The sequence below is a fragment of the Mobula birostris genome, chromosome 6 (genome assembly GCF_030028105.1).
Source record: "Mobula birostris isolate sMobBir1 chromosome 6, sMobBir1.hap1, whole genome shotgun sequence".
In the NCBI taxonomy this organism is placed as follows: Eukaryota; Metazoa; Chordata; class Chondrichthyes; order Myliobatiformes; family Myliobatidae; genus Mobula; species Mobula birostris.
The window spans coordinates 23,856,744-23,882,602 of record NC_092375.1 but is presented as its reverse complement, the minus strand read 5'-3'; the positions used below and the strand labels follow the sequence as shown (position 1 = coordinate 23,882,602).

Here is a 25,859-nt window from a genome sequence, read left to right as displayed (position 1 = left end):
TTGTAATTTTATAAACTTACATTAAGGCTCCATGCAGCCTCTGCCATTCCAGAGAAAACAACCCTGAGTTATCCAACCTTGATTTTGTGGGCCAAAGGGCCTTTTCCCTGGTGTATGATGGCATGTTGCTTTAAAGGTCAGACCTGGGCTTTCCCTTCCCCAAATAAATGCGGCTGAACCAGCCTCTTGATTCCTGATTTACTTATTTGTCTCCTTTTGAACTCCACAGCTGTCTCAGCAGGATTTGAATTCAAGTCTTCATGTTCTTTACTTGTCTGGTGAGGTTGCCACCAGAGGGATGTGTCTCTTTGCAGAATCCTTGTAGTTGTGCAGTGAATCTGATAATGGGTTTTTTTGGGTCACAGCTCAGGACACCATGGCCGGCGGGAACCTGGGAATCAGCTCCGAGCTCATCAGTCTGGAGGTGGAGTCCGACAACGTACCCGACCTCACGTTAATTGACCTTCCAGGCATCACTAGGGTTGCTGTTGGTAACCAGCCACGGGATATTGGAGACCAAGTAAGGCAGAAACTGGCTGTGCGGTAGGAAATTATTATGTGACAATGTAATCTCTGGATCCCAGTCAGCTACTTGAACTTTCTATTTACAGCAAATTAAAGGGAGAGTTTATTTCACACCTGAGCATATCTGTTATTCTTTCTTCCCACTCATCCTTGTGTTGTAGGTGAAACTTGTCCTCACATATTGTTCCTCTTCTTTCACTCCTACTAGTCATCTCTCTCCATTCCTCTTGTCTGCTTTCTCTACATTTCTCTTGTTCCTCACTTTATGTCTTGCCCCCTTGCTCTTTTCTTCTCTCTCAACTAGACAATGCATAAGTTCTCAGAAGGCCAGAAAGCAACTGGGGAAACAGTCAATACAAATATGAAGAAATTCTGCAGATATTGGAAACCCAAAGCCACTCACACCAAATGCTGGAGGAACTCAGTAGGCCAGGCAGCATCTATGGAAAAGAGTAAACAGTCAACATTTCAGGCTGAGACCCTTCATCAGGACAGGAAAGGAAGGGGAAAAGTCAGAGCAAGAAGGTGGGGAGGGAAGGGAGAAATAAGTACAAGGTGGTAGGTGATAGGTGAATCTGGGTGGGGGGGAAGGGTGAAGTTAAGAGCTGGGAAGTTGATTGGTGAAAGAGATAAAGGGCTGGAGAAAGGAGAATCTGATAGGAGAGGGCAGAAGGCCATGGAAGAAAGGGAAGGGGGAGGAGCACCAGAGGGTGTTGATGGGAGAAAAGGTGAGAGAGGGAAGCAGGAATAGGGAATGGTGAAGGTGGAGGGGGGAATTACGAAAAGTTCATCAAATTGATGTTCATGCCATCATGTTGGAGGCTACCCAGACGGCATTTAATGTGTTGCCATCAGGTTGGAGGCTACCTAGGTGGAATATAAGTTATTTCTCCTCCAACCTGAATGTGGCCGCATTGCGGCAGTAGAGGAGGCCATGGACTGACAGGTTTGAATGGGAATGGGAAGTAGAATTGAAATGAGTGGCCACCAGGAGATGCTGCTTTTTGTGGCAGATGGAGCAAAGGTGCTCGGCAAAGCAATCTCTCAATCTCTGTTGGGAATTAATACCCCTTTTGTTAACTCTTTACTTCATCTATCTGCTTTTCTGATATTGATCTTCTATGTCACATGCTCTGCATTTTTCCATTCACTTTTAGATACTTTCTAAATATTTTGCTTACATTTCAGCTACACAATTTATTCCAAAATGGCGACATCTTCTCCTTCTGTCCAGAAGTGAACTGTTAGTGTTTCATTAGGGGTGCCTTCTTCAAATCATTCCAGCTAAACCCAACTGGTCCCAATCTGGACAAGAAACAGAAAAAATTTCCAATATGCTAACTAACATTGGAAGATAACAAATCATACTGTTGAACTTCTTCTTTGCCATGAGGACATTGACTGTTGCATTTCTGTTTAAAGAGATGGAGAAAAATTGTAAATATTAAATCAATCAATCAATTTGTTGAATGAATTAAGTTTCCTCATTCTTCATTCAGATTAAGCAACTAATTGGCTCCTACATTAAGGAGGATAAGACTATTAACCTTGTTGTCATACCATGTAATGTTGACATTGCGACCACAGAGGCCTTGAAAATGGCCCAGGAAGCTGATCCTACTGGAGAAAGAACACTGGGTAAGAAAAAATCTTCCCACTTTTCGAAGGTTGCTGTATTAATAGTGCACCAAGCCTCCGATTAAACATCAAGGGTTTGCATAGCCATATATGGTCCCTTAACACATTATCATAGAACTTCATCAAAGAAAATTTGACAGTGAGTCTTACAACGAGATCTCAGGTCATGGAGGTATGTTCTGTGGATGTCTTAAAGGTGAATTGAGTGAGGGAGAGATTGTACAAGGAAATGTCTGAGGACAAGAACATATAGTTGAAAATACAAGGGTCATTGGTGAAGCTAAGGAAGTAGGTTGTGCATGGAAGGGCTAGTATTGCAGACATGCAATAATTTCTCTGATGTTAGTGCTTAGTGTGTGTGAATAAGTTACCATGTTTACTATTATTGTATCCAAAGCATTTCATTTGCTGTGAAGTGATCTAGATGTTCTGAAAAGAGCATGAAAATTACTGGATAATCTTTTTCCCCCTGCAATTAAAACAGAAAATGGTTAATGTACTCAGCAGGTCAGGTCAGCAAATGTTGCAGGTCAATCTTCTTTCTTCAGAATGGAGAAAAAGTGAGAGAACAAGCATGTTTTAAGGCACAGAAAGGAGGAAAGGATGGGACAAAAAGGGAATCTCTTATGATGACTCAATTCCATTTGACCTATCTGGCCTAGGCCGGCTTCAAGCTGATAATTCTGTGATGACAGAGTAGTTGGTGCTGCTGTCTCACAGCTCCAGGGTCCAAGCATCAATTCTGTTTGCATGGAATTTGCAGTGGGAAATCTCCCTGTCACATGAAAAACAAGCAGACTCCACACAGACAGCATGCAAGGTTAAGATCTCATGTTCCTCGTACTGTGAGACACAATTGCTTGGGGTACTTACTACCCATTATGCACTGGTATTTAAGGCAGCAGTGAAGGTCCCCCATCTCTGTCAGTCCATACTGCCACAGACAGATGTAGAGGCTATTTCCGTAACAATTTTTTTTTACCAGTCAGGGTTGTTAGCCCTGAGCTGAACCCCCGAACCTGGAGAACACTCTTAGTCTGGCTTCTACCCTTTGACCTGTTTAGCATGGGTGACCCTATCAAGAGCCAAAGCATAAAGGCCTGACCCCAGCCAACACTACTCTCTGGGTTGTTGAGGCATACGAGCCTCCAAACCCAATGACAAGTTCGTGGTCCTCTTGAGGGAAATTGCTTTGAGTGCTGTTTAGTTAATAGATCGTTGTTGATCTTTCCGGAGGGAGATGAATGAGAAACAGAAAGCAACAATATGCTGGTAATCTGAACTTTGCCTCTGCTGATATTTTGAGCTTTTGTTTTGCTGGGGCTGCTTGTCTTTGGTTATAATGAGAGTGGATAGGCCTGGAATGTAGGAAGCTGAGGGGTAACCTGATGCAGGTATACAAACTCATGAGGGGCATGTGATGGATAAGGTGAGGGACCAGAGTCATTTTCCCCAGGGCAGGGGAGTCTCAAGCTAGAGGGCCAAGGATTGAGGAAAAGGAAGAAGATTTAGTGGGGACCTGACAAGCAAGCTTTTCAGACAGACGGTGCTGTGAGTATGGATCAAGCTGCCAGAGGAGATTACAATTGCAGTGTTTTAAAGATATTTGGGCAGTGCATAGATTGGAAAAGTTTAAATGGACATGGGTTGTTTGTAAGCAAATGGGACCAGCTCAGAAAGGCTTCATAGTTGGAAGGAGGAATTGGGCTGCAGGGCCTGTTTCCTTGCTGTGACTGATAGATGGATGACTTTGTATCTTGGTAGACTACTTACATGGAATAAATCAATCCAATACGGAGGCCTGAGGGCTGAGTCTCCAGTTTGTATTGGGCTTCACTGGAAGTGTTTAGGAGGTCAAAGACAGTGTTTTCCCCCATTTTCCTCAAGTTCTGATGTAATCTTGTGAACCTGTAACATTCAACTCAACATTTCTCTTTCTGCTTGATAGGCCGTGATATTGTCATCTTTCCCCTTCACCGCAGATGATGTTAGAGGTGTATAGATTGGGTGAATGCACACAGTCCATGGAAAGGGCATCAAAAACTAGAAGGTGTAGGTTTAAGATAAAAGGGGAAAGGTTCACAGGACACATGACGGGCAACTTCTTTACGCAGAGGGTAGTGTGTATCATTGAATGAACTGCCAGTGAAACTGGTGAAGGTGCTACAGTCACAAGCAAGAGAGAATCTGCAGATGCTGGAAATCCAAAGCAACACAACAAAATGCTTGAGGAATGCAGCAGGTCAGGCAGCATCTATGGAAAAGAGTAAACAGTTGACGTTTCAGGCTGAGATGCTTTGGCAGGACTGGAGAAAAAAAAGATAAGGAATATATTTAAAAGGTGGGAAAGAGGAGAGAGAACTACAAGGCGATAGGTGAAACCTGGAGGGGGAGGGATGAAGTAAGTAGCTGGAAAATTGATTGGTGAAAGAGGTACAGGACTAGAGAAGGGGGAATCTAATAGGAGAGGACAGAAGGCCATGGAAGAAAGAAAAGGGGGAGGAGCACCAGAGGGTGGCGATGGGCAGGCAAGGAGATAAGGTGAGAGAGGGAAAAGGGGATGAGGAATGGTGAAGGATAGGGCGGGGGAGCATTACCGAAGTTCGAGAAATCATGCCATCAGGTTGGAGGCTACCCACACGGAATATATGGTGTTGTTCTTCCAATCTGAGTATGGCTTCATTGCAACAGTAGAGGAGGCCATGGATTGACGTATCATAATGGGAATGGGAAGTGGAATTAAAATGGATGGCCATTGGGAGATCCCGCTTGTTTGGAGAACAGAGTGTAGGTGCTCAGCAAAGCGGTCTCCCAATCTACATCAGGTCTCCCCGATATACAGGAGGTCGCACTGGGAACACCAGACACGGTATATAACCCCAACAGACTCACAGGTGAAGTGTTGCCCCACCTGGAAGGACTGTTTGGGACCTTGAATGGTAGTGAGGGAGGAGGAGTAGGGGCAGGTGTAGCACCTGTTCTGCTTGCAAGGATAAGTGCCAGGAGGAAGATCAGTGGCGAGGGATGAATGAACAAGGAAGTCACGGAGTATATATAAGTTAGAGATACATCACTGAACAGGCCTTTCTGGCCCAATGAGTCACATCACTTGGCATCCCACCTATTAACCCTAGCCTAATCACAGAACAATTTACAATGACCAATTACCCTACTAACTGGTCTGTCTTTGGGATGTGAGAGGAAATCCATGCATTCATGGGGAGGATGTACAAAATCCATACAGTTGACATCAGCATTGAACTCCAAACTCCAATGCCCTGAGTTGTAAGAGCATTTGCTAGCCACTACGCGACTGTGAGTCTAGCTGATGTGCTGCTTGTTGAACTAACATCCAATCAGAATCCTGAAAAGAATTTGAAGTTGGTCAGAAGTACGTTAAAATCCACATGAAGGTATTCACCCAGAATCAACTCTAAACTAGGATCCACTCAGTGGTGATGGAAGATCCAAGGGTGTGGGATTTGATGTGTAGAAATATAGACATCATTCAGGAATTGGCCTTTCTCTGCCATTCCATGACTCTGCTGCTTGTAACAGAAGTCTTGCTGTTTTTTTATATATGCAGGTATATTGACTAAACCTGACCTGATTGACAAGGGAACAGAAATAAACATCCTTAAACTGGTGAATAACGAGGTTGTTACTTTGAAGAAAGGTTATATGGTTGTCAAATGCCGTGGACAACAGGATATTAATGACAATTTGACACTGGCTGAGGCTTTAAAGAACGAGAAAGCTTTTTTCAAGCAAAATAAGTTTTTTAGGTAAGACAAAATGGTTGTTATTGTTCCTTTGTCATTATATTTTCAGTTATTGTTTCAATAGGGAAGATTACAAGGAACATCAAATATTGAATATTAAAGCACATCATGTCTTTGTAGTAGGCAACTGTATGGGTTAAAGAATGACTAACAAATTAATAAGGAAGGATCTCAGCCCAAAACTTGAACAGTTTATTAATTTCCACAGATGCTGCCTGACCTGCTGAGTTCCTTCAGCACTTTCTGTAGGTTGCTTTGGATCTGCAGACTTTATGATCTCACCTAAGTGGTCACAGGAATCCAGTTGTGATGTTTTTCTCTTACCTTCTTGTTTTTTCTTAGAACACTCTTGGACGACAAAGCGGCGACAATACAGTGCGTGGCTGCTAGACTGTCGACAGAACTGGTAATGCACATTCAGGTCAGTGACTCTTTATTTCATTCAGTATACTGAACTTACTGCCTGTTACACTGCTGGCATTTAAGTCTTCCATCTCTGGTGGTGTCCAGGGCTTCCTTCATCATGTCAGTAGCTTCCTCTCAGTGTTCTCTACTGTCAGTCATGCAAGACTCAGGAATTTCATCGCACTCAGATGTAGAAGGGATCTTCATTGCTGTTTCCGTAACAATTTTGTTTTACCAGTCAGGGTTGTTAGCCCTGAACTGAAACCCCAAATCTGGAGCACTAGTGGACCACTCTTAGTCTGTCCTCTACCCTTTGACCTGTTTGGCATTGGTGACCCTACCAAGAGCCAAAGCATAAAGGCCAGACTCCAGCCAAGGTAGCTCTCCGGGTTGTTGAGGCATGCAAGCCTCCAAGCCAGGATGAGGTTGTGTTCCTTTTGGAGGTTATGCAGTATAAAACTCTGTATTGTACTCACAGTAGCTGTAAAACCATGAAAAACAGTGCAGCAAGCAGCTCGTTCATTGCCAGAGATGAATGTGGAGGCCAAGTCTTTAGGTATATTTAAAGCAGGGTTTGATAGGTTCTTGATTTGTAAAAGCATTAAAGTTTATGGGGAGAAGGCAGGAGAATGGGATAATAAATCAGCCACTTGTTGGGCTGGATAGACTAATTCTTTGTCTTATTGGTGGCAAAATGACACGGTGATGGAGCTGCTGCCTCACAGCACCAGAGACCTGGTTCAAACCCGACCTCTGGCACTGTCGGCATGTTCTCCCTGTGACTGTAGGGTTCCCTACCACATCCCAACACAATGTGGATTAGTAGGTTAACAGGCAGCTGTAAAATGCCCCTAGCTTCATGAATGTTGCCCTGCTGTGTGAGGAACTGAGGCTGAGGCTACTGGCCTACTCTGGCTGCTCCGTGCATTGGGTCTATGGACTCACTCTCGTTCTGAATGCTGTTGCTTGCCTTGATGCTTTGCGTGATATGTTTTTCCCTCTTCCCCATCTCTCTCCCTCCCTCGCTCCCCGCCTCTCTCCGGGTTGCCAACTTTCTCACTCCCAAATAAGGGACGAAAGTAGCAGTCAAATACGGGACTCTTGTGTTTACCCCGAGAAAGACTACCATGACCATGAAGCCTTGCACGGGAACCTGTGTGCGCATGCGTGTACGTGCTGATTTTTTTCTACAAATCGGTTTTGGCTTAAACTTCCTGATTCTGTTAAGTGAAACTACACTGTACATACATGATTTCTACTTTATATAGGCTGTGTATTTATGATATCATTCCTGCTTTTACTATATGTTAAGTGTTATTTTAGGTTTTATGTGTTATTTGGTATGATTTCGTAGATATATTTTGGGTCTGAGAACGCTCAAAAATTTTTCCCATATAAGTTAATGGTAATTGATTCTTCGCTTTACGCTATTTCGGCTTACGAACGGTTTCATAAGAACGCTCTACCCTAGCGGGGGAAATATGGGACAAGGGCGGTCCCGTATGGGACAAACCAATTTAGCCCAATATATGGGATGTCCTGGCTGATACGGGACAGTTGGCAACCCTATCACTCCCCCACCTCCCTCTCTTCCCCCACCTCCCTCTCTTCCCCCACCTCCCTCTCTTCCCCCACCTCTCTCTCTTTCCCCAACTCTCTCTCCTCTCCATCTCTCTTCACCCCTCTCTCCCACTCACCTCTCTCTCCCCCTCACCTCCCTCTCTCCCCTACCTCCCTCTTTCCTCCACCTCCCTCTCCTCCCCACCTCTCTCCCTCCTCCCCCACCTCTCTCTCCTCCTCTCTCCCCCCTCCCTCCCCCTCTCCCCCTCCCTCCCATCTCTCTCTCTCTCCCTCCCACCTCTCTCTCCCTCCCTCCCTCTCCCTCCCCTCTCCCTCTCCCTCTCTCCCCCTCCCTCCCTCTCTCCCTTCCCCTCTCTCTCCCCCTCTCTCTCCCCCTCCATCCCTCTCTCTCCCCCTCCATCCCTCTCTCTCCCCCACCTCCTATGTTTTATGGTCTTTCTCATAATCTGCCAAAGTAACATTCCCTTCATTCCTACTTCCTACACTGAGTAGCCATCCTATCAGTATATCCGTTGTAAGCAGGGGTACAATGGGCAGTACAGACTTGATGGATCGAAGGACCTGGTAAGTGCAGTATGACTTCATGGCTGAACGACTTTGGGTGGCACGGCATCGTACCTATTAGAGCTGCTGACCCGCAGCTTCTCGAGCTCAGACTTGATCACAAACTTAGACGTGGTCTGTGTGGAGTTTGCAAGTTCTCCCCTTGATTGTATGGTTTCCACTGGGTTCCCTGTTCTTCCATCCACATCCTAATGATGTGTGCATTGGGATATTAATTGGCCAGGTAATATTGATTAATGGTAGAATATTCAAGAGTTGATGGGAGCGTAATGGGTTTAGTGCAGGGTGGTGAAAATGGGTGCTGGTAGATAGCCCGAAATTGATGGACAGAAGGGTCTGTTTCTGTATTGTATGACCTTATGATTATATTGTTTTTGTCTAATTCTTTCAAAGCAGTAGAATATCCTATTTTCTGCTTCTTCTCGAATGGCGTACGGTGTTTTGGCCTTCATCAATTGTGGAATTGAATTTAGGAGCCGAGAGGTAATGTTGCAGCTATATAGGACCCTGGTCAGACCACACTTGGAGGTCTGTGGATCCAAGGTTAGGAAACCTTCGCTAAATAAATAAAAATTTATCTCCGAAAAAAGGTGAAATCAATGCTACCCAGGAGACGAAAATAAGTTTTAGGAGCAATTTCTCAGTTAAAGAGGAGACACTGGAGGGTAAACTCTGCCTGCTCAGGATAGTTTTGTAGCGTATAATAACATGTTCTCAACTTCTCTCCACAATGAAGAAAACGTTACCAAATATTCAGAATGAAATTCAGCGCAAAATTGCCGATACCAATAAGGAATTGGAGAGGCTTGGACAGAGAGTGCCTGTGGATGATGAGGAAAAGACGGACTTTCTCCTTGATGTAAGTACAATTGTAATGGCCTGGTTCATATTTTTTCCTGTTATGCTGTATGTATTTCGTTTTGTGCTGTTCTGTGCGAGCTGCTTGTTTTCAGCGACTGTCGAAGGTAAGAGCTCAGGAGAAATGTGTGCCATCCAATTAGGATGGTCAGATTATGGGGAGGTTTCTCTGGTGAGGGACACTAAGGATGGGCTTGATGCTTTTGTTGGAGAGGAGATGAAGAGAGAAGACGCTGGGGAGAACCGGTCGTAGCACACAGTCCGGTGGGAGACCCGTACATTCGAGATGGATTGCGAGTGACATTCGGAAGGTGGTGTGTGCTTTCACATGGACCGAGGGCCCAGCGTGTGAGTAACAGAGAAGTTCAAGATGAGCTCCAACTTGTGTACATTTCACTGTTTAATTAGAACGGGCCCTTTTCTTTTTGTTATTCTTTACTACCCCTTCAGTTACGATTCATAAACATAATTCCTTTAATCGTATGCAGTGCACCGTTTGTTGTTTCGTGGCATTAATTTGTAACGGAGTAGCAGATGACACGGCATCCATACAAACCGGGGTTTGGGGTGGGATCAGGTGCACCTCAATCTCACGAGTTTAGCGGGGCCGGAGATTGTCTTCCCTTGACTTGCGCAGCCAAGGAAACCGGGGTGTTTCACAATAGACAACTCACTCAGGGATCTTCTCCAAAAAAACGTTTAGCTTTGTGACAAAAATGTTTGAGCCATTTTGATTTGATAGGAGTCAGGCTGACAGGAGAGCTAGGGAACAGAAGGCAATCGTTCAGAACTTCTCTCAAGACTCAGCCTGTAGGCTCACAGTGAGCTCATTTATAATTTAATTTGTGATAAATTATTTTTGTCCCAGTGGACTAAGAGGCACTATACCAACAATATAATCTACACTGCATGTTTTCCTTTTAGCATTGGGAAGAAGATGGTGGTGATGTCAGATATTGTTCAGTAATGAAATGAAGCAGAAGGTGCTGGAAATTTTCAGCTGGTCAGGTAGCATAAGATACTTTTAATATATTTGGCCAAAGAGCCTTTTTCAGAGAACAAATATAGCTCTTTGTCTGCTTCCATAGATGCTGCCTGATCTGCTGAGTGTTATCAGTGTTTTCTGTTATAATTTCAGATTTTCACCATCCGTAGTGCTTTGATTTTCAGTTGTGCCCACTTCCAAGCATCACACTCCATAACCTCCTGAGAGAGGTTGCTGAAGAGATAATGGATGCATTGGTCATGATCTTTCAAGAATCACTTGATTCTGGCATGGTCCCAGAGGACTGGAAGATTACAAATGTCACTCCACTTTTTAAGAAGGGAGGAAGGCAAAGGAAAGGAAATTATAGGCCAGTTAGCCTAACCTCAGTGATTGGGGAAGTGTTGGAGTCTTTTACTAAGGATGAGGTTTTGGGGTATTTCAAGACTAATGAAAAAATAAGTCAAAGTCAGGATGGCTTATGTAAAGGGAAATATTGCATGACAAATCTGTTAGAGTCCATTGAGGAGGTAACAAGCAGGGTGGACAAATGAGAGGCAATGGATGTCATTTACTTTGATTTTCAGAAGGTATTTGATAAGGTGCCACACATGAGGCTGCTGAACAAGATAAAATCCTATGGCATTACAGGAAAGATACTGGCATGGATAGCAGAATGGCTGACAGCCATAAGGCAGTGAGTGGGAATAAAGGGAGCCTTTTCTGGTTGGCTGCCGGTGACTAGTGGTGTTCCTCAGGGGTCAGTGTTGGGACCGCTACTTTTCACTTTGTTTGAAAATGATTTGGATAATGGGATTGATGGCTTTGTGGCAAAATTTGCGGATGATACGAAAATAGGTGGAGGGGTAGGTATTGGTGAGGAAGCAATGCGATTGCAGAAGGACTTAGACAAATGGGAAGAATGGGCAAAAAAGTGGCAGTTGGAATAGAGTGTTGGGAAATGTATGACAATGCATTCTGGTAAAAGGAACAATACTGCAGACTATTTCTAAATTGGGAAAAGGTTCAAAGATCAGAGGTGCAGAGGGACTTAGGACTCCTTGTGAAAGACTCCCAGAAGGTTAATTTACAGGTTGAGTCTGTGGTAAAGAAGGCAAATGCAGTGTTGGCATTTATTTCAAGGGGAATAGAATATAAAAGCAAGGAGATAATGCTGAGGTTTTACAAGAAACTAGTCAGGCCGCACTTAGAGTATTGTCAATGGTTTTGGGCACCATACCTCAGAAAGGATGTGTTGTCATTGGAGAGCGTGCAGAGGAGGTTCACAAGGATGATTCCAGGAATGAAGGTGTTAACATATGAGGAGTGTTTGGCAGTTTTGGGCCTGTACTCACTGGAATTTAGAAGAATGTAGGGGAATCTCATTGAAACCTACCAAATGTTGAAAAGACTCGATAACGTGGACGAGGAGAGGATATTTCCTGTGGTGGGGGTATCCAGACTAGAGGGCACAGCCTCAAAATTGAGGAGCGACCCTTTGGAACAGAGGTAAGGAGGAATTTTTTTAGCCAGAGAGTAGAAACAGGAGATGGTCTTTTTCCTCAAGGTGGAAATATCAGCTACTAAAGGGCATAACTTTAACGTGAGAGTGGCAATGTTTAAAGATTTATGAGGGCAAGTTGTTTTTTCACACAGAGAGGGGTAGGTGCCCAGAGAAGGCTGCCAGTGTCAATGTTCAAGAGGGACTTAGACAGGCACATGAACAGACAGGGGATGAGTGGATATAGGCTGTGTGCAGGCTGATGATAGTTGTCTGTCGCATTCACAGGCGACGAGAAACCTGTGTGGGAGAGTTCTCAAGTGGAAAAGCCATGGCACTGGGGTGATTCCACTCTCTTAATCTCGGACATCCGGATCCAGTGGTACGAATAGCTGTCACACTGGAATCTTCCTTTGCCCTTGCTCTCCACAGAGCGCTATAAATCCTGGCCTTTGGGTCTCAGTGTAGATCTCATCCACTCAGTCTGCCATGCTGGAGCTGACTTTGAATGTTAGGGCAGTTATGTCCATATCTCACTGGGGTATAAGACACCCCCCACCCCTGACTTACCCTCACCTGGCTGTCGAAACGCTGTACCAGGGTGTGACCACTCTCACATGTCAATAACTACTAGGAGCCAAAGGTGAGAGCTGGGTGTCCAGTGGGGAATGAGCAGCCCCAGAATGGACACATCAAGCCCCTTCACCAGAGGTGCTACCCCTCCCTGGAGGCCCCATACAGCTCATGCAGGCTGATAGACAGTATCTATGGAGAGGAATAAACAGTCTACATTTCAGGCTGCGACCCTTTGTCGGGACTTGGCCCGAAACGTGGACTATCCATTCCTTGCGTAGAAGCTGCCTGACCTGCTGATTTCCTTCAGCATTTTGTGTGTGTTGCTCTGGATTTCCAGCATCCACAGAATCTCCTGTGTTTATGTGCGTACTGTTTATATGGATTAAATTATTATACAGTGCACTGAGCTAAAATAGGGTAAAACAGTAACAATGCAGAAGAAAATATGAAAGCTACTGAAAAAGTGCAGCGCAGGTAAACAATAAAGTACAAGGCTTTATCTGTTCTGAGTAGGCTTGTCAGGGTAGCTGCAGTGAAGATGTTGCCCCCAAGGTGGAAATTTAGAAAATGGGAATAAGTGGTTTCCTTTTAAGACTGGGATTAAGAGGAATTTCTTCAGAAAGAGGATTATGAATCTTTGGAATTACCTACTCTATAAAGTGCTGAAAGTGTTACCTTCCACTGTGACGACATATTTTTCTCAAGCAATTGCTCAGGGTAATGTAAGGGAGGCAGGGGTATGGTTATGCTGGCTGATAGTGTAGTGGCTTCGGCACTGGACTTTGAGGACCGGGTTCGGATCTGCCTGGCTCCTTGCACACCTCTCATCTGGGTTGAGTGTTGAGTGTTGAGCTTGCAACTCAGCTCGTTAAAAAAACAGACAAATGCTAAGGAAACAGCAAAAAAAAATGCTGCCCAATGCATGAAAAGGAACATAAGCAAAGTAAGGGCTAGAAACCTACACATAATTCATAGGCACCGACATTGAATTGGGGTTCATTTTAAGAGGATGGTCTGATGTAACGATGCGGAGTTTTATTTACTGCGCTGTATGTTCTGTGTTTGGTTGACAATATAGTCAGTTGTTATGGTTTGCATTAAACTTAAAATGTCTCTGTCATTTTATAAATGAAAACCTACAATAGAAATCACAAAATGCATGTAATGGGGACGATTGTTGTAAAGCTGTCAAGGGAATGGAAAGTGCTGGTACAAGTGTGGTGCCCAAATGCAACTGAGAAATTACTTTTTGCATCAATTGCAGAAAATTAGAGGCTATATTGAGGACGTTGTTAATGTAACAAAAGGAGAGTACACAAAGGACTACAGTGATAACGATAGACTGTACAGCATGGCAAGTAGGGCTTTTGGCGAATGGAATGAGCTGCTTAATTCAGACCAGGCTGAGTGTAAGTATTAAAACTGACATCCATAATGTTATGGGGTATGCACTTGAAAGTGCACACAGATAGTTTACCAAGCTTTCTGTGAGCCCAAAGGCCAATGAGTTACTGTTATGGGTGTCATGGTAGTTAGAAGCTAGTGTAATATTTTACAACACTGGTGATGGGTTTCATTTCCTGCTGCTGCCTGTAAGAACTTTGTACCATCTCCCCGTGACTGCGTGGGTTTCCGCAGGGTGCTCTAGTTTCCTTTTACGTTCCAAAGACGTATAGATTTGCTTGTGGGAAGGGGCAAGAACAGAGGTCAGGCTCACCAAACATTTTAAATTTAAAGAAAACAATAGTCAAAATATAAAAGTAAGCCATAAAAAGGCTTTATTCTCCAATCTTCTGTCTTTCCAGCCGAAAAGCTGATGAAAGCTACAGTAACAGAATACTTTGCAATGTCCCGTGGGAGAGAATTACCTGGATTTACCAATTACAAGATCTTTGAGTCACTCGCCAAGAGTCTGATCCTGAAGAAGCAACCTTACTGTCTAATCATGTTAAAAGAAATATCAGGTAATATGTACAACTGACAGCAAGCCATAACCATGAAACAGAAAAGCTTTGAACACTCATGTAATAATGCCTTGCTTCATCTGTACACTCAGTGGCCACGTTATTAGGTACAAGAGGTACTAATAAAGTGGCTACTGAGTGAGTGTATTCCTAGATGTTTGTGGTATTCAGCTGCTGTATTCCATCCATTTGCACGGTTTGACATGTTGTGCATTCAGAGATGCTCTTCTCCACACCACTGTTGTAATGCATGATTATTTGAGTTACTGCCACCTTCCTGTCAGCTGGAACTGGTCTGGCCATTCTCTTCTGACACCAACAATCATTCCATGGTCACTTACTGAAGAATGACAATGAACAATGATGAATCCTGTACTTGTTGTGAGAAGAGATTTCATAGAGGGAGCAGGATTTTGACTGGCGAGAAGGAATACATGGTGGGGAACCGACTCATTAGGGGATTGCTCAAGGACCAGGGGTGGAAGATCTCAGGTTATTGAGGGGAAAATATAAGAGGCAATGTAAGGATTTTCAATTTTGCACAGTGGTTTTGAACTGTCAGTTACTCCTTATAAGGAGAATTGGATGGTCAGCTGAGAGTGAATAATTCACAAGGATAGAACAAAAGAGTGGAGAGATTAAACAAAACTGATTGCCAACATTAAGCTGAAAGGATGAATGGCCTCTTTCTCAAAGAATCATACATTATAGAAATGGACTGTGTTAGCCATCAAGAACCTAACCACAATAACATCTCTGTCCTGGACTGTCACTGTAGATTTATATGTCACAGCATTTCAAGTGCTCGCTTAAGTCCTTGTTAAATATGGTGAGAGTACCTGCCCCCTGAAGGAGCAGCAACTCATATCCCGTCTGAGTAGCCTCCAAATCGATGGATTCAACATTAATTTTTCTAACCAATACACATAATATGCTGGAGGAACTCAGCAAGCCAGGCAGCATCAGATGGAAAAGAGTACAATCGACGATTCAGGCCGAGACCCTTCATCAAGACTGGAGAAAAAAAGATGAGTCAGGAAAAAATGGTGGAGGGGAGAGGAAGAAACACCAGGTGATAGGTGAAACTGGGAGTGGGGCTGGGTGAAGTAAAGAGCTGGGAAGTTGATTGGTAAAAGAGATAAAGTAGTGAATATGTGGAATGCTCTGACACAGATTGCAGTGGAGGCCAAGTCCGTGGGTATATTTAAGGTGGAAGCTGATCACTTCTTGATCAGTCAGAGCATCAAATGATATGGTGAGAAGGCAGGTCTATGGGGTTGAGTGGGATCTGGGGTCAGCCATGATAGAATGGTGCAGCAGACCCAACAGGCTAAATAGCCTAATTCTGCTCCTGTGTCTTATGGTCTTATGGCTGGAGAAGGGGGAACCTGATGAGAGGAATTTCATCACTGAGCGTTTGTCTAGAGATAAATAAAAACAACACAGGATCATTCATTTGAACTGTAGAATTCTAACAGCACAGCCTGAGCATTTGGAAGCGGCTGAAAACCATAAGCACAATAGGTTCTGCAGATGCTCGACATCCAGAGCAACACATGCAAAATACTGGGAGAACTCCGGAGCTCAGGCCCTGAAATTTCACTAATCTCTGGTAATTTCTTCCCTCTTTTCCTTTTCTCTTTTCTCATTCCCCATTCTGGCTCCATTCTTACCTCTTCTTTCATCACCTCCCTCTGGTTCCCCTCATCCTTCCCTTTCTTCCAGAGTCTACTGTCCTCCCCTATCTGATTATTTCTCCTTTAGTCGTTTACTACTCAACCTATCACTCCCTAGCTTCTTACTCCATTCCCTTCCCACACCCACCCACCTTCCTCCTCACCTGGTCTCACCAGACACCTGCCTACCTGTACTCCTTCCCCTCACTCCCCACTTCTTTTATCTGCTTTCTTCTCCTTTCCTTTCCAGACCTGATGAAGGGTCTTGGCCCAAAGTGTCGATGGTTTATCCCAGTACATAGACAGAACAGCCTGAGCTGCTGAGTCCTTCCAGCATTTTGCATGTGTTGCTCTGGATGTCGAGCATCTGCAGAACCTATTGTGTTCATCATTTCCAAATGTTCAGGCTGTGCCATTAGAACTCTAAAGTTCAAATGAATGATCCTATGTTGTTTATATTTATCTCTGGACTAACGCTCAGTGGCTATTTCATTAAGCACCTCCTGTACCTAATAAAGTGTCAGTGAGTGTATTATTGTGGTCTTCTGCTGTTGTAACCCATCCACTTCAAGGTTTGACATGTTGTGCATTCAGAAATGCTCTTCTGCACACCACTGTTGAACGCGTCGTTATCTGAGTTACTGTCACCTCCCTGTCAGTTTCAGAGGACATTCTCCTCTGACCTCTGTCATTAAGGTGTGTTTGCACACTGATCTGCCGCCCATTCTCTGTAAACCCTAGAAACTGCTGTGTGTGAAAATCTCAGATCAGTAGTTTCTGAAATACTCAAACCACCCGGTCTGGCACCAACAAGCATTCAGTGGTCAAAGTGACTTGATTACATTTCTTCCCCATTCTAATGTTTGGTCTGAACAACAACTGAACCTCTTGACCATGTGTGCAAGCTTTATGCATTGAGCTGGCCGATTAGATATTTGCTTTAACGAGTAGGCGTACAGGTGTACCTAACAGAGTGGCCATTGAGTGCGAGTGCTTTTGCCTTTTAAGCAGGATTTACTTGTAAGTCATTTAAAACAGAATCAAGACATTATAATTCTCTGACTGACTTCACTCTTATTTTCTTTATAGGCCTGGTCCAGTCAGTGCTTAAAAATATGTGTTTATGGCACTTTGAAGGTCTGCCGAACCTACTGAGATCTGTCCAGGTACGTGGATAGTTGACATCTGTTTTTCCATTGGCGAAGGGCTGGGAACAAGTGATGTGTCTAAAATCCATTAGAGGATGCTGAATCTGGAAAGCAGAATCTCCCAGGGAAAATGACTGGTAATATTTAGAAAGAATTGAGCAGCTCGAGAGGTTGGGATCGGTGATCTAATGGCACGAGTTCAAATCTCACCTCAGCTACTGGAGAATTGAAACTCAGCTAATTTAAACAAAATATGGAGTAATTAAAAAAAACAACCTAAGTAATGGTAACAATGAAACACCTGGAAAATTGTAAAACTCTGCCTAGTGATGTGCCACAAGGATCGATTCCTAGCCCACTGTTGTGGATTTGGATGAGAATGTAGTTGACATGCTTAGTAGCTTTTTAGATGACAAAAAAAACAAATGGTACAAACAAGAGGTGCTGGAAAACTGAGTAACTAACACACACACACACACACACACACACACACACACACACACACACACACACACAATGCTGGAGGAACTCAGCAGGCCAGGCAGCATCAATGGAGAAGAGTATACAGTTTACATTTCAGGCCGAGACCCTTCATCACGACTGAAAAGAATGGTATTATAGTGGACAGTGAAGGTTATGCAAGGTACAGCTGTATCTTGATCAACTGGGAAAGTGGGCCAAGGAATGGCAGGTGGAATTTAATTCGGGTGTGGAGTGTTACATTTTGGCTGTGCTTGACCCATCTCCCTCCATCCATGTGCCTGTCCAAATGTCTCTGAAATATTGCAATTTTATCTGCCGCTACTAATTCCTCTGGCAGCTCGTTCCATATACCTCAGTGTATTCTTCAGTTTGCAACTAGAGTAACTCAAAAGAACAGTTGTAGTTTTAGAGAGAAAAGTCTTGCTCGGTATAGTTTAATGAGATGTAAATAATGCACTTTGAAAGAGCATGTGGGAAAGCAATATCATCGAAGGGGACAGAAAATCAACTATCAAATACCTACCAAGTATTGAAAGGCATAGATATTGTGGATGTGGAAGTCTAGGACCAGAAGGCATAGCCTCAGAATAGAGCATCCCTTTAGAACAGACATAATGAGGGTTTTTTTTAGGCTGAAGTTGGTAAATCTCTGGAATTCATTATCGCAAGTGGCTGTGAAGGACAGGTGACTGGGTATATTTAAAGTGAGGTTGATAGGTTCTTGATTAGTAAGGATGTCAATGGTTCTGGAGGGAAGGCAGGAAACTGGGGTCGAGAAGGAAGAATAAATCAGGAATGATTGAATGACAGAGCAGACATGATGGGCTGAATGGCCTACTTCTCATACATCTTATGGTACTAGTAACATGAAATGAAATAAGTTCTAAAACAACACTGCTATCTACCTTTTCCCCTGTAATTGGTAGTGCAGAATCCCCATTCCTATCACTGAGAAAGTAGTGATCTGAAGCCATGCTCGCCTGGTGAGGTCTGGGAGAAGCAGCTTTCACTGGATAATGAAGGGGAATCCCAGCATGTTGAGACTCTGCTGTTGAGTTCCACATGGCCCAGCAATGGAGGGTGATATATGCACCAACATCTCTCACTCAGTATACCTCAGGTAGAAGCAACACTCTCCAAGTCCAGGACTAACTTGAGTGGGAGTGGATAACACCGGCAGTGGACTTTGACCCATAGCCAAGTCTGGCACTGACACAAACCATCTGTAGAGTACCAACAAAGTACATGTTGAGTACCCCTTATCTGAAATTCAAAATCCAAAAACCTCTGAAGTCCAAAGTTTTTTTGTGTGTTGACATGATGTCACAAATGGTAAATTCCCCAAGGTGCTGGGAAGGTTCCCAGACATTGTGGAGATGTCTGCACACCACAGACAGCTTTGAAAAGGGACCTCACAGTTGTAAAGAACAGAACATAATGAAAAATAGAAAAACGCTGAGTCAGAGTGAACGTATGCTGATCATGAAACAAGCAAAATTCTATCATGGTAAACTGAAAATTGAAGGTAATTGTGAATATTCAACAAGCTCTTTGCAAAAATTTAAGAAAAGGCACAGTATTAAATTTTTAAAGATTTGTGGTGATAAAGTGTATGCTGATCATGAAACAGCAGAGAAATTTATTGATAAGATTGCCGCTGATGAAAATCTAATGCTGCAGCAGGACGTGTGATGAACAAGTGTAAGACAAAGACTGCTTACTAGTAGCACATAAATTCAGAGTTGGAAATTATGGCCGTCCCAAGCTATTTAATTATATATTCCAAAATTCAAAAAAAAATCTAAAATCCAAAAAACTTCTGGCCCAAGCATTTTGGTTAAGGGGTACTCAACCAATATTTACAAACAACCTGTATTCTGCAGAAAATGATCGATGATATTCAGGAGGAGCAGGAAATGGAAGCGGAGAAAATGCTGAAGACTTTGTTCAAAATGGAAAGCCTGATCTATACTCAGGACTTCATTTACTGCAAAAAGCTGAAGGAGATTCAGGACGCATATGAAGAATCAGATGAAGACGAGGAAAGCCCAGAGGATTTTGTTAAAAACAAAGAAATGACCAGAATGTCAATTCATTTGAAGGCCTATTTTAAGGTGAGCTAGCCAACTAATACAACTAGATTTTTAACAATAATCTTACAGTGCTACTCCCTTCAGTAGGTCTAGATTGATTGCTCTGCATGTACACAGCATTCTGAACATGAGGAGGGCAAAGGTCACCACAGCCTAACGGTATGGAGCAGCAAGTGCTTCCAGGAACAAAATAAACTGCTGTTAAAGACCAAAGATGCCCAAGTTATTTTTAGCAGAAACCTCTTCACCCATCCTAAATGTGTGGTTGGATTGTTGTTGAGAAGGTTTATGAAACACTGTTCTGATTCAGTGGTTCAGTTTAATATCAGAGAATGTATACAATATACAGGCTGAAATTCTTACTCTTCACAGATAGTCACACAGAACAGAAAAAAACCCCAAAGAATGAAGGCAGAAAATGTTAGAACCACAAAGCCCAATCCACCCCCCCCATTCACAGGCAATAGCAAAAGCATCAACCCCCCCCTTCCCCCTCCTCCCACTTTGTCCAGCAAAAGCATCAAATCCCCCCCACCCCCACCATACACGCAATATCAAGCCCCCAGAAGCCACAATCTGGAGTCCATCAAAACTACTGTCCATCCCAACACTTCAACATCTCAGACAGGCTCTCCCTCTCATTAGCAAGTGGCAGAGAGTTATTGCTCCTGCAACAAAAAGAGGAGAGACGAACAGCTCACTGTTTCGATGTTACAATCTGCCATGTTGCTTGTCTGAGCTCCCCGACTCGAGGACCGACTGACCTTTACTCACCATCAAGAGAAAGAGAGGGATCGAGTGCAGGGGCCTTCAGGTTGTCCACAGGGCTACACCCAAAGGCACACCTCTTCCAGGCCGCACCTGGAGATATCGAAACACCAGGCCACACGGCGAGTCCGAAAACAGGAATTCACTGCGCGTAGAAAACCATAGTCTGAGCTAAATCTGTAGATCACGGACTCCAACAGGACCCCAGACACATTGAGAAGAAAAGAGAGACTGAAAAAAAGAGGAAGGATAACCTGTTTTGCAGACGAACTGGAAAAAGTCGCCTGAGTCTGCAAAAAGACTCTGGCACCAGGAAATAAGACTCTGATAAACCTGGTTAATGTAGTACAGAGTATTGTCTCTCTTACTTTTTCCTTAGTACGTCATAATACCACAATGTTGTGCACCCATAGTACACAAGGTACTTCAAAAGGGTGGCTTGGTAGCACAGCAGTTCGTGCAATTGCTTTACAGCACCATTGATCACTAATCTGGGTCTATTTCCACTGCTGCCTGTAAGGAGTTTGTACATTCTCCCTGTGACAGCATGGGATTCCTCTCGGTGCTCAGGCCGTTAGGTTAGTGAGTTGGAGACATGCTTTGTTGGCGCCAGAAGCAAGGCCACACTTGAGACTGCCCCCAGCACAATCCTTGGACTGCAGGCATTTCACTACATGTTTTGATGTTTCCATGCACATGTGACAAATAAAGCTAAAAATCCAATCTTTAAAAGCCTCAGTTCTCACCTGCAGCAAAGACTTGCAGAAGGTTGATGGTGGATCCACTTTATATTTCAGATTGCTTTGAACCGACTGGCTGATATAGTGCCAATGGCCATTAACTTTCACCTGCTGCAGGAGTTGGCAGACAAGCTACAATGTAAAATGTTGCTGTTGCTGCAGCGCAGGGATCAGATTGAGATGTTGCTGATGGAAGAGGCAGGTATCTTCGAGAAGCGCCAGTTCCTCTCCAACCGCCTGAAGAGACTGAAAAAAGCTAGTGAGGCCTTGACCATGCATTAACAGAACATATCCTGCTGTTAGTTATAGCAAACATTAAATAAACTAGTGAATGAATAGCAATAGCTGTTGATAGCCCATGCATGTGAAAAGAAGCTCAATGTAGTTCAAACATTATGAAAATTTTCCACTGGGTTCAGTAGTTTGCATTTAGGTGTAGGTTCAATATAGGAATTGTCTATTTTGCAAAAATTTCAAACAGAACAATATTTTACCTCTAGCCACCTACTTCTTGTAGGTGAGCAATGCACATTTTCTGGGACTTTTAAACTGTTTTCTTCCAAATCTATATTTAGTGATTGCAAAATATATTCAGTCTGAATTTCGTCCCAGTGAACAGCCATGCGCAGGGAGTAGAACTACCGCCAGGTGATTGTCGGGGCCAGAAGCAAGGCCATACTTGAGACCAGCCCCGGCACAATCCTTGGACTGCAGGCATTTCACTGTATGTTTTAGCATGTTTCCATGCACATGTGACAAATATTTCTTTGTAATATTTGTTGAGAGGAACAGAGTCGTCGATACTAATGGTTCCTATTTTTTTATGATATTACATAACAGCCCATGTCTTTTTTTTTTAGTTTAGTTGATTAACACTGTTTAGGTTAGTTTTTTTGGGGGGGTTATATTTTTAATTTTTTTCCTTTTTCATGATATTTTTTTTAGTTTTTTTTGTTTTATATTGTTCATCTGTATCCTGTATGATTGGGAGTTTTAACATGAAGTGTCAACTGGGCTTATACTTAACTACGTCATTTATAACAATGTACTCCCAATAACTTTGTATCAATACTATGCTATGTTTATTATTATGAAACTAATGAAAAGATTGACTAAAAAAGAAAAGAAAGAAAAATTTAATTTTGGGTCCAACTTTATTCAATGGATTAAATTACTGCATTTATCTCCTTCTGCTTGGGTTCTTACTAATTCTCAGAATTCTAAACCATTTAAACTTCGACGTGGGACCAGACAAGGTTGCCCTTTGAGTCCTTTGCTCTTTGACCTGGCCTTAGAACCCTTAGCTATTGCTTTTCGAGAATCTCATGATATCACTGGTATTTTACGGAAGGGTGCTACCCACAAAGTTTCACCTTATACGGATGACTTACTGCTTTACATTTCTCATTTAATTTTTAAAATTTTTTTATTGATATATAATCTTCTACAGATATAAAATACAAAAGTTCAACAAATTAGTATATATATAATTAAAGCTGAAGAAAAGAACTTATATATGCTAATGAAAAAAAATTATATAAGAAAAAAAAGCAAAAAAGAGAACCCCAAATGACTGAAAAAAACTCACTAACTACAAAAGAGAAAAAAAATGAAACCAACTCCTGGAGCAATACATCTTACAATCATCTATATATATATATATATATATATATATATATATAAAGAAAAAACAGCAACCACCAAATCACATTTATATAACATAAAATTGGAAGGAAACCATGTAAATTAATTCAAATTAAATGATAATATTTGGCAAAAAGAGCCCCACCTGCTCTCAAAATCGAATCGGGGATCAAAAGTTCTACTTCTAATTTTTTTTTCCAAACTAAAGCATAACATTACTTGGGAAAACCATTGAATTAGTGTAGGAGCAGAAGTATCTTTCCACTTCAATAAAATAGCCCTTCTTGCCAACAATGTAACAAATGCAATTACACGTTGGTTTGAAAATGAAATACCCTGAACATGATGCGGAATTATTCCAAAATGGACAGTCAATGTATTAGGTTGTAAATTAATTTTCAAAGCTTTAGAAATTGTAGAAAATAAAGATTTCCAAAATGATTTCAAATGAGTAACAGGAGCAGAACATATGTGACAAAGTAGCTACTTCATTTTTACACCTATCACAATAGTTGTCTATATTAAGAAATATTTTGGATAGCCCTTCCTTTCTTAAATAATAACGGTGAACAATTTTAAATTGAATTAAACAATGATTGGCACATAACAAAGAAGAATTAACCATTTTCAGAACTCACAACCAATCTTCATTAACAAAAGTCATATTAAGTTCTCTCTCCCAATCTTGTTTAATCTTTAGTGAGAGGTTATGTTTTTGTAGTTAAAATTATTTATAAATTCTACCAATGGAATCTCTCACTAAAGGATACATATTCAAAATAGTATACAACAAATCAGATTCTTGCATATACGGAAACGTAGAAAAATATTTTTGTAAGAAATGTCTAAACTGAAAATATTGCAAGAAATGTGTATGAAAGAGAGAATATTTGCTAATTAACTCTTCAAAAGTCATCAATCGATCATCACTAAATAAATCTGCAAAAGAACAGATCCCCTTATTTCTCCATAAAAGAAAAATGGGATCAGTAATTGAAAGTTTAAATAGCAAATTTTGAAATACAGGGCTGGACTATTTAAATTGTTTAAAATTAAAAGAGTTGTGAAACTGAAACCAAATCCGTAAGGACTGTTTAATAACAGGGTAGAGATTTAAATTGGGAATTTTAGCAAGTTGTAAAGGTAACGGAGCTCCTAATAATGAAGTTAAATGAATTTGTTTAATAGCTTTTAATTCCACATCAATACAAGCTGGATTTTGGCTCTTATCAAGCCAAGATAACCAAAAACATAGTTGTCGAATATTAGCAGCCCAATAACACAATCTTAAATTAGGTAGCACAAGTCGACCGTCTTTTTTGGATTTTTGTAAATGAAACTTATTAACTCTTGGTTTTTTATTATTCCAAATAAAGGACGAAATAGTAGAATCAATTTGATCAAACATTTTTTTAGTTAGAAAAATAGGTATATTTTGAAAAATATATAAAAATCTAGGTAAAATCATCATTTTCACGGCATGAATATGACCTATTTACAAAGTGTAAGAGGATTCCATCTGGAAAGTAATTGTTTCATAGAGTCTAATAAAGGAAGTACATTAGCTTTATAAAGATCTTTATACCCAAATATTTAAAAGAATTCACAATTCTAAATGGAATATCATTAAATATAAAAACAGGAACATTTAAAGGGAACAATTCACTTTTATTTAAATTAAGTTCATATCCTGAAAATTTTCCAAAATCATTTAATAATTCCAAAAGATTAGGAATAGATTCTTCAGGATTCGAAATATAAACCAAAAGATCATCTGCATAAAGAGAGAACCCTATCGCTACCGTTATTACTAATAATCTCAGGTCTCCCTTTTTTCACTCTCATGAGGTACTCAACAAGGGTGTCCATTAAGTCCTTTATTATTTAATCTCGTACTGAAGCCTTTGGCTATAATAATTCGTGAAGCTAAAAATATTCATGGTATCTCTATAAATGCTTTACATTTCTAATGTCAAAACTTTGTTACCTTCTGTACTTTCTTTACTCCCTTGTTTTAGTCAGTTTTCTGGATATAAATTGAACCTACACAAGAGTGAACTTTTTCCTTTGAATAATTTGGTATTAACTGATATTAACCTTCCTTTTAAAATTGTAAGAAACCAATTTACTTATTTGGGTGTCACAATTACTAAGAATTATTTTATTAAATTATACAAAAAGAACATTATCAAATTGGTCACCCCTTTCGTTATCATTGATTGGTCAAATTAATTCTATTAAAATGAATGTTTTACCTAATTTTATATACCTTTTTCAGGCTTTACCCGTTCATATTCCTAAATCCTTTTTTGACTCTCTGGACTCTATTTTATCCTCCTATATATGGAGAAATAAACGTCCTCGATTGAATAAAGTCCATCTCCAGAAAGTTAAAAAGAATGGAGATTTAGCTTTAACAAATTTTAGGGTTTATTACTGGGCAGCTAATATATGGAATCTTATGTTTTGGTTATATTATATTAATAATGAGGACTGCCCAGGGTGGGTTTCTTTAGAAGCTAACTCTTGTTAATAAATGTTCTATTATCTCTCTTTTGGGATCTTCACTTCCTTTATCCTTAAGTAAAATAACTGAAAATGTGGTAGTCAAACAGACTTTGAGGATTTGGATACAATTTAGAAAACACTTTGGTCTATTGAGATTTTCTCTTTCTAGTCCCATTTTAAATTTATTTTAAGCCTTCTATGACTGATGTAGTTTTTAAACAATGGGATGGATTGGGCATTACATGTTTCCAGGATCTGTTTGTGGAGGAAATCTTTCTTCGTTCAAACAACTGTCGACTAATTATAGCTTACCAAAACCCCATTTTTTGGGTACTTACAAATTAAAGACTTTCTGCAATCTCAATTATATACATTTCCTAATAGGCCTGATAACTTATTAGATGAAATTCTTAATATGAA

General features: G+C 41.5%; 1 protein-coding gene across 3 annotated transcripts in view; it reads left to right on the top strand.

Moving 5' to 3' along the window:
• Window positions 1-22,947, top strand: part of LOC140198861 (interferon-induced GTP-binding protein Mx-like) — a 51,416-nt gene extending 28,469 nt beyond the window's left edge. For all 3 annotated transcript variants that reach the window (XM_072260024.1, XM_072260023.1, XM_072260025.1), the window contains exons 6-15: window positions 366-520; window positions 2,025-2,163; window positions 5,750-5,948; window positions 6,288-6,366; window positions 9,232-9,354; window positions 13,680-13,824; window positions 14,221-14,379; window positions 17,145-17,221; window positions 19,570-19,800; window positions 21,345-22,947. In XM_072260024.1, coding sequence (XP_072116125.1) covers window positions 366-520; window positions 2,025-2,163; window positions 5,750-5,948; window positions 6,288-6,366; window positions 9,232-9,354; window positions 13,680-13,824; window positions 14,221-14,379; window positions 17,145-17,221; window positions 19,570-19,800; window positions 21,345-21,569 — 1,532 coding nt within the window. In that variant the 3' untranslated portion in view covers window positions 21,570-22,947. The remainder of the gene's footprint in view (window positions 1-365; window positions 521-2,024; window positions 2,164-5,749; window positions 5,949-6,287; window positions 6,367-9,231; window positions 9,355-13,679; window positions 13,825-14,220; window positions 14,380-17,144; window positions 17,222-19,569; window positions 19,801-21,344) is intronic.
• Window positions 22,948-25,859: the final 2,912 nt, after the last annotated feature.